General features: G+C 37.3%; 1 protein-coding gene across 1 annotated transcript in view; it reads left to right on the forward strand.

The window, feature by feature from the left end:
- Positions 1-14,864, forward strand: part of TMC1 (transmembrane channel like 1) — a 70,422-nt gene that overhangs the window by 33,694 nt on the left and 21,864 nt on the right. The window contains 4 exon segments of the mRNA XM_009474376.2: positions 4,881-4,987; positions 6,860-6,958; positions 11,217-11,359; positions 14,112-14,256. Of these exon segments, the coding sequence (XP_009472651.2) occupies positions 4,881-4,987; positions 6,860-6,958; positions 11,217-11,359; positions 14,112-14,256 (494 nt within the window).

The following is a 14,864-nucleotide window of genomic DNA, read 5'->3' on the forward strand; positions in this document are numbered from 1 at the left end:
TCCAGTTGTTGGACAGCATTGTTTGTGTTGAGTCCTTAGTCACATCAGTTCCCATGCGATGCAATCTCATGTGGCAAAATATGGTTGCATAAAGGAAATCGGAGGGAGGACTGTCTACATGACAGTTCATTTTTGGAGGAGACAGTACAGCGAAACAAGCAGCAAATGACATCAGATTGTGACAGGTCAAGTAGGCTGTTTGGACCACTCTTGGAAATCTGATGATGCAAATTGTGCTGGCTTAGTTCTCCACCACAGAGTTGGGTCTGTACAACTGCTTTCCATGTCACTATACAGTTTAGGATTTTTAAACTGATGTTTCTTTTGTGACAATTTTTCCACCAGAACACATGCATACACACAGGTCAGTATCTCGTATATTTCATTCACCAGGTAAATACATATGAAAATGAAATGTTCGTGGGTAGCTTCTGCTCCTTCCAACAGGTGAGATTATAGTTAGATGAGCAACCTCTTAGCCCCAAGAAACTAGAGGTAACACTTTTCTATAATACTCCATGATCACTGCTAATACTATGCTACAAGGTATTTTCTTTCCAAAGGCAGGCACTAAGCACAGAAGCATAAGCATTAACAGGGTATAAGAAGAGGTCATTTCAATAGCACATAAAAGAGAGGCAAGAATTTATGAAATTTCAAGTTCTGTTTGAATCTTGAGTGATCCCAGCTAAAAGAAAGTGTAAGCAGCAGGAGCATGAATGGAAGAAAAGCCTGCCACATATGTGCAGACTACTCTGTATAGGAAACCTCTTCATTTGAGTAAATATTTTTGTGTGAGGGAATAGTTTATGCTCAACAAACCTTTACAGTTGTTAGCTTCCAACCAGTTAACTTCCCAGCGTACATCATCTCTGTGCTCTTACCTGAAGATGGTTTGTATTTTCTGATCTCAAAGTGAGCTCTTTATAAAAAAATCCCAAGCAAACAAGGCAGTAACTGTTTACAGTAGAAAATACGGGAAGGAAATATAATTTTCTAACCACTAAGAAACACTACTGTTTATTCTTCAGTCCTTCTAAAAAACCACATCTGAACAACCAAACATGACTTGTCCAAAAGAAAACAGTTTCAGAGCACTAACAATCTTTGCCCTATGAATTACCATTAGTGCAGGACTATAACGATACTTTGAAATCTAGAGGTTCAACAAAGCAAAGGAGATCAAGCCATATATTAGTAACATGGCAGAGATCTTCCTTCTTTATGATGCAGTTCAGGAGTTAACATATAACAGAGGCTTGTTTTTAGAAAACCTGATGCTTATACTGTAGTGTTGTTGGGTGTTGCTCCATTCTCAAAAGTAGCCAGGGTTGTAGACAGATTACAAATGAAAAGTGAATTAAAGTCCTGTATAGTGGCAAAAGATCAATTAGGTACTACTGGGGAAGATTTCTGTGACTTAAAAGGAAATACTGTACTGGTAAAACAATGTTAGATGACATAGAAAGTTTTCTCTCATGCAAACTGAAAAGGATACATAGCTGTGCCACACTACCACTGCCAACTGATGCAGGAAACATAATGGGAAATGCAACGTTAAAGTAAAACACACTTTATGAGAACAACAGAACTGCTAAATTCACATAAAGTCAACAGAAATAGTATAGCTTTAGGAAAAAAGTGGTCAAATGAAGAATGTGTTGGACTGGGGCAAGTGGCACACATGTGCCTGGCAGTGCTACTGAACTGTAAAGTTCCTTGGGCCATTACTTACACACTAAAAAGACCTGGGAATAAAATGCTTCATACTGAGCAAACTCTCTGTATCTGGAGTTATGTTGGTATTCCTGGGAACTCCCAAGGTGTCAGACACAAGTTTTATCAAGCTTTTTTTGTTACCATAGTTTCAGCTTGATCAGAAAATTTAAACAGACTTCAAGAAGATACTTTCGATAAACAAAGGGCTCCTTTAGGATAGGTCAGACTAATCTAAGATGACCAGCTAATGTTATAGGTGAATCTAAGCTCTCCTGTCTGCTTTGAAGAAACAACTCTGATTTTATTTCAAGGCCACTTGTAGATACCCAAGAATGACCTTGACCACATTGTCAGATAATTCAACAGTCACCCTGCTGTGCCTTAGATGTGCTACAGAAGAGTATAGGGAAAATAAATAAATATTATTCACTATTAATCATTATTAATATTGGCATGAGAAGACACACCCCTGTTTTAAACTTTTCATACTGTGTCCTAAACTACAGACTTGCATTAACCACACATTTAGACTTTATACAGGGATCGTTTCTGGTGGGTCTATGGACCAGCAGCAAGGGGATTGTTAACATTTAGATACCAAAATTCTTGAAAGAGTTTTCCTTTCTGTGATAATTATAATCAATAATGCCATTTATTAATAATAAATAAAAGAATAAAGAAATAGAGTAATCAAGAGAAGAAGAAAAAAAGAAAGTACTACCTACATTTAAGCCCTAGCAAGAAAACTCATCTTTAACCTCTGCTTCGTTTCATAGTGCTCCCCACTGTAACAAATAGGGCCCTTCTTATCACAGCCCCCTTCGGCTGGGTCTGACTCTTTCAGGTCACCAGCTATCTAGAAAGACCAGGTATCAACATGGAGTGCACTTTCTAGCACAGGGAGCCCATCTCCAAAATGACAGGCATCAAGCTCTGCTGTGCTTCATCGTTGTGTTGGAAATAGGTGAAACTGCTGCTGGGGTTTTAATGTTTAGGAGAGATAGAAGGTGATAAATATATGAAGTATTTATATTTAGAAAAGAGTCACTTCTTTTCCTTACAGAATAGACATTCAGTAATATCTGTGTAACAGGACTCTATGGGAAACATACATTGCTGTGTGCGTCAGGGTGAGCCCCTTCATTCCACTGCTGATATTGATACTATGCATGCCTATCTGCATGCCAATGCATAGTATTGTGAAGCTGTGGATGCAGAAAAAGATGGTTAAAGTCTACTTTAAAGTATTACTCTTTCATTCATACCTGGAACATGTTGCACCTCAGAGTGGATTCAAAACACTGGCAAAACTTGGACTGTTTTTGTTCACAGCTGGTGCAGGCTGTTTGTACTATTTTCTATGATGTTCCCTGTTGCCCCCTGTTTGGACCTGCCCACTCTGGAAACGTAGTTAAGGGCATCCATAGCTAAATTATCCTCATCCCCAGCTAAGCCTTTTCACTTATCAGAGGTTTCTGTTCTTCCCTCATAGGTGAAAAAGAATAAAGCCCATGCGCAGCCTGTGCATTGTGACTTGCAATAACTATACTGATGCATGTAATTCCAATTCAGTGCCTTAATACAGATGTTCCAGATGGCATGTGATTTCATCAGGATCACTGATACAAGAACTATAACTTAATGCATGAAAAAAAGCCATTCCCAAAAGAATGGGGATATTAGGATACGAGCAAAAGAACTAGTGCGGCATGGAGAGGTCTACAGTATCACAAGTGTCTTGAAATCACAAATCTTCCTAATTTTCTTCACTTCATTTTTTTGAGTCCATAGCATCCCCAAAGGCTGTAGCTGGGTTGTAATTGAGTAATCAGCATATCACAGACAGACTGACTAACTCGAGGTCTCTTGCTTTATGCCTCTACCCAGACCTCCCAGTATGTAGGCTACTGCTAAGATTGGCTACTTCTTCCTGCAAAATTTCAAAATTGTGGTTTCATTCTGAACTGAGAATAAAGCAGATTTTGAAATGCTGAAATCCCTGACAGAATGGCTTGTCCCTCCCTTTGCACAGCCCTGATAAATGCTTCTTACCAGTCGGTCTCTGTTTATACTGGTTATACCAGTTTAAGTGTATTAAATTTTCTACTGATTTTGTTGTTATAGTAAAATATGCATATATATTCCCCAAATAGCACCAGTCATGTTAACCTCATTTAAACAGAGTGGAAGAATCTGTTATAAGGCTTGCAAAACAGTGTTGAAATACCAATGTAAACTCTCTGAACAGAGATTTGTGTCTCATTATTTGCCATCTGAGTGTCTCAAACTCCTGAACTAGACTGTGTGTGAAAAACCTCTTGAAAGGTGACTTTTCTTCCTGTGAATGACTGATAACAGAACTGAAATCTGGTATTTTGCTAACTCTGACAGATGAGCACGACTGCCAGCTATCCTATATTCAGCAGAGGTGTGCTGCAGCAAGCTGGGATTGAATCTGAACTGTTATTTCTGTTTGGCCTGATTTGCAGAGTGTTGGTCAAATCAGGCTCCTAGTGCTCACTGTTTCCCCTGCAGTTCTGTGCACAGGTCTGGGTCAGGGGTCTAGAGCAAGTATAATCCAAGGCTTCATTTGTGCCCCTGGTGATGGGATTGCCTCCACACCTGGGTGCAGGTGGAACACATAAATAACAAAGTAAGAGAAAGAAAAGGTACAAACCCTTGCAGAACTTTTTGTTCTTCCCTGGTGAACAACTCTGGTGAGCACTCCAATAACAGCACTTACAAGTAACTTATGCCCTTGGAAAGACTGTTCCCATTGCCCAATTCTATGCTGGTGCTGGCTTAACACGTCAAGAATGCTTGCAATCCACATCAGACAAAAAAGAAAAAAAAAAGTGTGATTTGCTTTGAATCCTACTGCTAGATGATCTAATATTAGTAAATATCACAGCTTTTAGATGACCCTAAACACTCTGTATAAATAATACTGATATATTTTTTGTTTCTGTTTTCTCTGCCAGGTAAGTGAATGCTAGTATGCAACCTTGAAAAAAGTCATTAGAATTACGGTAATAAAGAAAATGAAAAGCCTGCTCTGATTTTATTTATTTTAAATAAACTTTGAGCATCTTCATCTTAAAGTAAAATAACATAAGAGGACTAACTTATCCGCCCTTTTTTCACATCTCATGTTCTCATAGGTCACTTTGGCTCATCAGTAGCATCTTATTTCATATTTTTGCGCTGGATGTATGGAATAAACATGATTCTCTTTGGACTGACCTTTGGACTTGTAATGGTGCCTGAGGTGGGAATCTTTTAAATTATCATTGAGAACTGTTATATGAATTTCTATCTTTGCAGTGAGATTTCATTGGACTGGACCTTTAAACAAATTTATAACCTCTTTATGCTCCATTTGAAAGTATCAAGATGTACTAAGGCTGTAAAGATGTACTTTGTGGACAGTTGTCTCTACAGACAGATGTCTTGAAACAGACACGACAGAAAAAAGTATATAGAGTTGTGTCCTGAAAGTGTTTTCCCATGGTCTGGGATGGTGCTAAACTTCTCTTTTTTCTATGGAGAACTAAGGAGAGGAACTGAGACTAAGAAGCAGCCAAGTGGAGTATCTTGACTAAAATGTGCATTGCAATAGAAAGATACATTCCAGGTCTCTGAGGCACCATGGATCCTTTTCAGTTGCCTTAATACTCACATGCTGATAAGGCCCAAGAGGGCTGTAAAGTCACGAGAGAGGCCCCTCCTGTTTTTCACTGTGTGCAGCATCACTGTTAATAATGCTGCTCAGACCAGGTGTAAATCAGGCAGAAATCACTTCTGTGAAAGGTAATATTTTTCTACTTCCTTTGAGCAATCTTATTTTCTTCCTAAAAAGAGGACCTACATGGAATTAAAAGTATTGTGCCATTTCCCTGATTTCATTATTCCTCATCCTCTTACTTATCTTCTAGTAAGCAGATGGGAAAGAGTCAGGTAGGAATTTCCAGCAGCTTCCTAGTACAGCGTTTCAATAGCATCATCCATCTTCCATTGAAGCCAAAGCAGAGAAAAAGCCCAACAGTTTTCAGGGTAAAGCCTGGAAAGGACCCTGTGGGGACATATAGTGTGGCTGAGCAGGCATCTTGCCAGCAGCAGTGAGACTCTCAGAATCCAAAAACTAAATCCCTAGCATCTGCCCATACATTTCAATTAAAAACCCAATAAAATCCATAATGTAAGAAAAATGAATCTTGTGGTCTTGTCTGTAAGAAAAACACCGCTCATCAGAGGAATTTGGACTTCTGTGTTGCCTTTGAATGTGTCATGGTTTAACCCCAGCCAGCAACTAAGCACCACAGAGCTGCTTGCTCACGACCCCCACAGTGTGATGGGGGAGAGAATTAGAAGAGTAAAAGTGAGAAAACTCATGGGTTGAGATAAAGACAGTTTAATAGGGAAAGCAAAAGCCACGCACACATGCAAAGAAAACAAGGAATTCATTCACTACTTCCCATTGGCAGGCAGGTGTTCAGCCATCTCCAGGAAAGCAGAGCTCCATCACGTGTAACAGTTACTTGGGAAGACAAACGCCATCACTCCCAACATCCCCCCTTTCCTTCTTCTTCCCTCAGCTTTATATGCTGAACATGACATCATATGGTATGGAATAGCCCTTTGGTCAGTTGGGGTCAGCTGTCCCAGCTGTGTCCCCTCCCAGCTTCTTGTGCACCCCCAGCCTACTTGCTGGTGGGGTGGGGTGAAAAGCAGAAAAGGCCTTGGCTGTGTGTAAGCACTGCTCAGCAGTAACTAAAACACCTCTGTATTATCAACACTGTTTCCAGCACAAATCCAAAACATAGCCCCATACTAGCTGCTATGAAGAAAATTAACTCTACCCCAGCAAAAAACAGCACAGAATTTAAGAGGCACAGTTTGACAATCCATTGATACTAGTGAAACATCACTTCAAATTTAGAAAAGACTGTTAATGCATACTTTAAGCATAGTTTCAATCATTAATGTGAGGAGCAATGAAAAGAAGTGGAGAAGTAGGTCATCCTCACTAGGGAGCTGAGGAGCATAAAACAAGTCTTCCTAAGAAATGACAGACCACTGTCCCTTCCCTTTGTTGGTATTTTGCTTTAAAACGTAAATTGATCTCATTTTTTGGTTCCAGGCTTTGATGGGGAAGCCATATGGCTCTTTACCTAGAAAAACTGTCCCAAGAGCTGAAGAAGCAAGTGCTATGAACTTTGCTACTCTCTGGGATTTTAGTGTAAGTGCCTAAACTTGCAATACTGCATATTCACATGACTCTCTGATTATTATGGGGTTTTACTTCATTATTTAATATTCAGAGACTTAATATGAAATATTTCAGGAAAAAATAGCAAAAGAATTAATTTACTTTTTTTTTTTTTCACAAGTCCTGAGTATACATGTTTCCTTCAGACAAAAGAACTTATAATGAAGCTCAATGTCCACACACACATTTCAGTATACGTAGCAACCCAAAAACATATGGCAAAATGTCTCAAAGCTGGATTCACATCCCTAGGCGCTGACTTTCCATTTCTTATGGGTGAATTTGATCCTCTGTTTTTGTATGATTAAGGTTCCAAGTTTGAGGATGCAGTGTGAATTAGAAAAAAGAAAAGAAACTCCAATTATGTACTCTGTAGGCTTTTTCTAAAACAAAGAATGCTACTTTCAGTTTTTTCAGTCTCATAGAATATGCAGATATTTTGGCTGAATTGAGAAGCATGTTTCAATTCTTTACCATTGATATGATGCCCAGTCTAGCCTGTGGATGTGTACCTCCTGTACTGAGAAGCTAATGGTATATTCCTAATTGTGTCATACAGCTTTTTTTCCTGAAAACAACAGTTTTATCTAATTTTGCACATGGCATGTCTCTGTAGTCGGCCTCTTTATATAAAGATGATACAACTTTGCATAAAATCAACTGATGATAAATATGTTGCTTAGAAGGCTGTTAGGTTTCTCTATGGTGTGCAGTCAATGTCATCAAAAGGTAGTCTTCACCTGTGAAAGGGTGCAACCATCTAGTTAAGGTTTTCCTTCAGATTAATGGAAGCAGCATCCGTCGAACTAAGTGTAATTTCTCCCTCAATCTGCTGCACTCTTTCCCTCCTGTAAGAAGTACCAAGACTTTTAAAGAGTTATGCGTATACATGTCTTTTAGCACTTGAGTTGTTTTAGCAACAGCAAGCACGAATATGATGCTGGAAGCAGACCCATTTCTTGGAAAATTAAACTCAGATACAGGTTCCTCCAGTTTACAGCTCAGCCTCTTCAGCTGTCTGCAGAACGATTCATCTAAAATTGGCCTCTCCATGTAGGTTTGACCCATGTGAAGTCTCATTCCACCCATGCTGGTGGGCAGAACTGTGCAGGCTGTGGAGCTCTACACAGGAAATCCCAGGAAGGGCACAGGCCGATTTTCATACCTGTCCCCTTTCCAACAGGAGGCCAGATCTTATCTCTCCTGAAAAAGCATAAAAAGGGTACAGTGCCTATGCTTCTCATTAATTTTGCCATTTTTTAGCATGGCTAAAGTGTGGAGAGATCCCTAATCTTGTGACATGCAGATCTCAAACAGGATCCCTTGGTTTGTAGCTCAAGACCTTCATGTGGAGACTCAGAAGATGCCAGATTTTGGTCCTTTATTTACCTTCCTTGTCTCTATTTTCAGTCATCAGCTATCAGCGGAGGAAGAATCAGGTTGTAAGATGACAGAACGTCGGAAAAAACTTGACTGGATATACCCATTTTCTCTTTTACAAGCAAATCTTTCAGGCTTATTAACTGTAGACAACCGAATTTAAAGAAAATAATATAATAATAGGTAGAAATTACAATGTTTGTCTGTCTTTTGACTATGAAGGTATGTAAAGTGAACAGATTACTTCTGCTTTATTTTGCCACAAAAAGTGATGGACCTTCCCTGGATACAAAAGGATAGAAAGGTCTTTCTAAAAACCCACATATGTAACATTTTGCAATGACTGCTGCATAAAATGACATTGTGTCTGGTTCATCAGGAGTTGTACCTTTGAGTGACAGGAAGAATATATCTAGACATGTAGCTGGGAAGTTAGATAATGATGATGACATTATAAAATGAGAAATCAAAACATCAGGGAGATATTGGAGAAAAAGGCATAGTAACTTGGTGATTTTGTAAAGAGAATAGAGACTAGAAGAAGTTTATACAGGAAATGGGAACAAAGTTTTTAAAAGAAACGTATTTGCGAAAAGATGTATGAAGGCAGAAGGTGAAAAGAAAGGGGAAGTTTATAACTGTCAGAAACAGGATCTGACAGCTCTGAGGAAGAAACTATAGTAAATAACAGAGTAGCAGTTAACAAAAGGAGCAAATGCAAAGGTAATAAACACATAATAGGGCAGTTAAAGAGATGGATCCCCTGAAATATTGAGGGGAAAAGAGAATTTTCTTGAGGCATGTCAGATTGACAAATACTTCCTGAAGACAATGACACCTTTAACTAAAAATCACAGGAAATAGTACCTTTCATCTGCTAGCAGTTCTTGTATGCTACCAAGTAAGTTACAAATAAATAAACCCACATCAGCAAACATTATTTCATGCTAAATAAACCCCAAACCCCATCAATCTTTAAGACAGTAAAGAAAAGATGAGCTTAACATATCTTTTGGTTTTTTTGCACTTGAAATTGTACTCATTTTACTAACACGGCAAAAAGAAACAGTTTTGGATTTTGATATATTTTAGTTGGAATTCAGTTTTAACATCGTATATTTTACAGTTCAGGTAATAATCCAAACCTAAAAAAATCAGACTCTCAAGGCTCATTACAATAAACTTTTGACCAATATTCTTATCTCACCCCTCTTTTATGTTAGGCTCAGAAAGGAGTGAAAAAGATCTTCCATGCATGCCTACCTTTACACAGCTAAAGATGTTTCAGGTCACATGGTGAAATGCAATAGGCAAAGCCCAGGAAACAACATGCTGAATGACACACAGTGGAGGAATTATCTCTGACTTTGCAGAACACAGCAACTTCAAAAGCATTTTAATAATCTGAGGGATCCAAAAGGTTCTCTGGAACCTTGTAAGGCTGTATTGAAACCTGGACTAAGATGGAATTATAGGATGCTTTAATGAGCATTAAGATGCAAAAGACATACTATTGAATTTGAATGTGTCCTGACTGGTGTAGATGTTTTACTAGTAATTAGTAATAAAGGTGTTCTATAACAATATTTCCCTTATCAGAAAAAACAAACTCTTACCTGTTATGTATAGGAACATCTCTCAAAGCTAGTCTGATATGAAGAAAAATGAGATATGTTGATGACCAAACCAAGATATTTTGAATAATATTTCTCTTTATCATATATTAATATTTTATTTTCAGCTTAGAATTGTGAATCGGGTTTTCCGGATAACACTGTGACTCATTTCATATAGAGTAAGAGGTACAATAAATTAAGTGCATGTTTTACAGTAATATGTAAGAGAAAGATGTGACTTATTTTAAGTAAAATGAGCAACTGAAAAGCAGAAGGGAAGTAAATGGCTTTTTTAATTCACAAAACCCTCAGTTTACTGTATTAGTGTCAAAATAATGCATGGTCTATCTACCAATTATATGGGAAAATACTCTGCATTTGACTTGAGATCATTACATCCAGCCGGAGCTTTGATACTACTGTGCATGTGCTGAGCTGTCCTTGTAAAGGCTCTGGATACAGTCTTCTAGGAGGCAAGTTCTTACTCTAATCTGAGGATTATCAGGAAGCTTCAGCTATTTGGACCATTTCAGATACCAGGACTTGTTTACGTTTAACAAAAGGCACTAAGTAAATTACTTTGAAAAATCAGCAATCCGACCCACAGAAGAGAGGGAAATTGTCATTAAGATTTTTAGAAAAGGAGATACACTTTGAACTGCTGAGAAAGAAGGTACACTTACATTGCACTTTGTACAGCCTTGGAGTCTAAGTGTTAAAAAACTCTGCATACTGAATAATCATCCATAAAATGCAATTAACTATTGCAACATATATTGAATGATCACCCAATGAACAACAGACAACATTGCTAGACAGAGAAGGTGTATGAGAATTTTATATCAAATAGGCTATACAAGTAAATGTTAGAAATGTTAGAAAATTAAGTGAAGAATCTGGCATTTTATCTGCAAGTAATTTGTAAAATAAATTTTGTAAACCAAAATGTTTTTGTCTTTACAACAAGAAGTATGTGGATGAAAAAGTTTTGACTCATTAAATCACAGACGGAGTGCCCATGAAGAGTTTTAAAGATAAAAGATTTGAAAGTTGACATGAAATATTTTAAGTCTTTCTAAATGAAAGGAGAGATTTTCCATCCTGTGAGATTTATTATAGTGATGCTTACAACTGTTTTGAATGCATTGAAATGAATGTTTCAGTACATTGTTATTGGTACAATTTCTGATTACGTGACAGACATGACATTATAATTTTTACTGACTTTTCAGGGCTTTGCACAGTATTCTGTACTCTTCTATGGTTATTACAATAACCAGAGGACAATTGGATGGCTCAAGTTCAGGATGCCTCTTTCGTATTTCCTTGTTGGAGTTGGGACTATTGGCTACAGCTTTATGATTGTCATTCGAACGTAAGTTCTCCTCAGCTCTGGAATAAAGTACATTCAAAAAAGCGGATAATTCTACTGTTGACCACTGAGACTATCTTTTTAAAAATGTAGTAATTGTAAGGGTAGGACAATGCAAGATCAAGTGCAAGGTCAAAGTCATGTAAGATTCCTTCAGCCTGTATTTATTTATCTATTGTTCTGCACCAGCAGCTGTGTTGCAGTGTTGTGGAAGTGGGAAAAAATCTTTACTGAAATAACAAAACACTTCCCTTCTGCAACTTCAAAATGAAAAATGAATGCATCAAGTAAGGAACAGAGCTGTCAGCCCATCTTTTGATTATACTCTGCATCTAGCAGAATGTCAGCTAACATCCAGGAAATTCCATTGTTCTACCTTTAATGATACCTTATGTGAGTTAAATTCTTTTATGAAGGAAGAGGACAAGAAAGAAACAAACATACGGCAAATAATTCTGTGTGTAACTCAGCCGTAAAGTCAGCAGTAAGTCAGCAGTAAATGATTCTCAGCAAGACTATAGTGCACAGTAGTGTAGAAGAATTAATGCTACTGGCCATAGTAAGAGGTTAACGTTCTGTGGAATGCAAAATAATTTCCAGCAGTGTGAAAACTATGCTTAATATAATGTTAAGAACATAATGTTAAAACAGTAGAAAGCATAGGGGCAAGTGAAACAGGGTCTAGGTGGTACAACTGGGGATATATTAAGCTTTTGGCTCTCAAATTCTGGACTTGGATTTTGTCTTAGGATCAGAATATAAATGAAATAAAATTATTATTTTATAGCCAAATTCACTGTTGGAATAAACTGTAATAATTCTGATAGTTTCTAAGGAGATAGGCCACCAATGAATATTATCTTTAATACTCTTGGTTCAAGGAACGTGACTACCAACCACAATATTACAGTTAGCTATAGTGGTGGCTTTAAAAGATGCCTACGGTGAAAAGAATCAGAGCATTGCAGGTCAAGATTCAAGGGCACCTGTGAATATAGAGAAAACTGCAGTTAATCTGTTTCCACTATTTTGTGCTGAAGTCAGTATTTTTCACTTGCATGAACACTAGGTTAATTCATGTTCTGTTTTTCAAATATTACATGGTTTCCTGCATAGGGCAAAAAGCATTTTGGAAGAAAAATAAAAGTCTTCACTTACAAATATGTATTTTTGGAGGACGAACAAACTACTGCAATAAAAAAGTAATTGGTTTAGCTCAAAAATATATTTTAAAATATTTTTTGATAATGTAGCTGTGAAGATTAGAAAAGTCTTGGTCTCAGACTATTGTGTTTCAATGACTGTCACCCAGACCCCCCCCAAAAAATTCCTTCTAGCAGAAAATCCTTGTGGCCTAAACAAAGGAATATCCCTGAGGAAAAAATACATTGTACATGTTAACTTCCCATCTGGCCACGTGACACTAGTGCCAATCAATACTTACATAATCTGATGAGCAGTTCTTTCAGTCTTCTGCTCTTTGTTGTTTCTCAAGAAAAAAACACAGTGGGCACAGAAACTAAAAGCAGTGCAACAGGAGGTGCTACCGTTTTTCTGCTGTTGACTGAGAACTGGGAAAGGGAATGTCTATGTGAAAGAGGTAGTAGGGATTATAAGCACTATTATTCTATTTAGGGGAAATATTTAGATTTAGGGCTCCTCTCTGCAGCTCTTCCAGTGCATAACAAAATGGAAACATTTCTGGTGTCAAAGAAATGATAACCCAACCACAAGATTGTTCACTATTTCATTAGGAACCCTTGAGAAGGAATTATGTTAGTCTAGAAACCAGTAGCAGGGCAGATCCTACCAAGAACTTTTTGTGATCTCTCTCTTTTCTGTATATGAGCAGTAAAACAAAAGAAACAACCCTGATATTGGTTTATGACAGCTCAGAATGATTTTTCTGTATTATTTACTTACTATTATCTTCCTAGATTTGAGAATATGTACTTTACTGGATTGTTAAAAATGTGATATGTAGAATGTATTGATATTAATAACATAACTCGGCTGCATTAGTGAGCTTTCAAATAAGTGTTACCTTTTCCTGACCAGGAAATCAATACAATACTGAAGGCTAAGTGGTTTATACCCTACCAATATATTCAATCCTTATGATTAATGGCTTGAAATAAGTGATAAAGTATACAGAAGTAAGACCACTGTTATTACATGAATGACAACACTTTGAAACAGAGAAGTTAGTAGTCAAGATTAAGTCAAATCACTGAAAAAATAATTTGAGGTTTCTGTATACTGTTATAAATCTTGTTTACAAGTGCACATGAGATGAAAGGGAAGACAGAAAGCTGTATTAGTGATACCTTTGTATGGCATAACCAGGTATTGTTCTGGCTTGTTATTTTAGAATTCTTTTGTTCTCTTTGTGAAGTCTCTAATAAATCCATTGAAGTTCAGGATGCTCTGCAGCTTTCTATTTGAGACATCTTCTTGATATTGTTTTCCTATTGAGTTTCTTATCCAGCAGAGTTTCTCTGAGGTGTTAATGAAATAAATCCATTCTTTCTCGTCAAAATGTGTGTTGTGAGCTCATAAATTGTCTAAATATGAAAATCACCATCCTTTCTTGTTTCAGACTGAACTTTCCAGATTTAGTATAACACATCTGACTGCAGTAATAATATTTTTTCTTTTCAGAACAATGTTAGAATTTAGGAACAATTTGGAAATCATGTTCACATAGCAGAACTAGTTCTAATAAGGTCCTCCTTTGTCTTTCTGGCTTTTGTAGCATGGCAAGGAATGCAAATGAAGAAGGTGGTGGGGATGATACTAGTTTTAATTTCAGCTGGAAAATGTTCACAAGCTGGGACTACCTGATTGGCAATCCTGAGACAGCAGACAATAAGTTTGCCTCCATCACAACAAGCTTTAAGGTAAAATAGAGCTCACTAAGGAGAGGTAACCTGATTTGTCTTTCACACTGGTGTGAATCAGATGGAACTAAGGTCAAGTATTAGCTGTGCCTGAGGCCTAGAAACTTAAACTAGAATTGGCAGCTCTATACCCTTCTGAGTCTGGGTCTTTGTGCTTTGCCATCTTAACTTTTTCCTTTTGATTGTGGAAGAAAAAGCATTAATGGCATCTTTTGTGTCCTCTGTGACTGCAGTACTAGTTTTAGAAAAATGATTCTACTGTAAAAATAATCTTTTCCTTTTTCTCATCTCTGTTGGCCTCCACTTTCTATGGTGCTTGTCTGAAAAACTTTTTTTTAAAATGCTGGTGATATTTTGCCAACCTCACATTATCATCTTCTCTTGCTACACTGAAGAGATACCATAAGAAAAAACATTAGGATTCTCTATAAAGGGGTGTTCATCATGTCAGAAGAATTGGCCTCAGAATTTTGAGTGTATACTTGCTTTTCGGTAAGAAAAAAAGGTTACTTTCCTTGCTTAATATAAAGTTTTTATTTTTTCATTAATTGTGAAATATAACCCAGTTTGCAGGACAATACAAGGTGTTCTTAATTCTCTTTTCAGTT

This window comes from Nipponia nippon, unplaced genomic scaffold (genome assembly GCF_047370975.1).
Source record: "Nipponia nippon isolate SJK-2023a ecotype South Korea unplaced genomic scaffold, ASM4737097v1 scaffold_8, whole genome shotgun sequence".
Lineage (NCBI taxonomy): Eukaryota > Metazoa > Chordata > Aves > Pelecaniformes > Threskiornithidae > Nipponia > Nipponia nippon.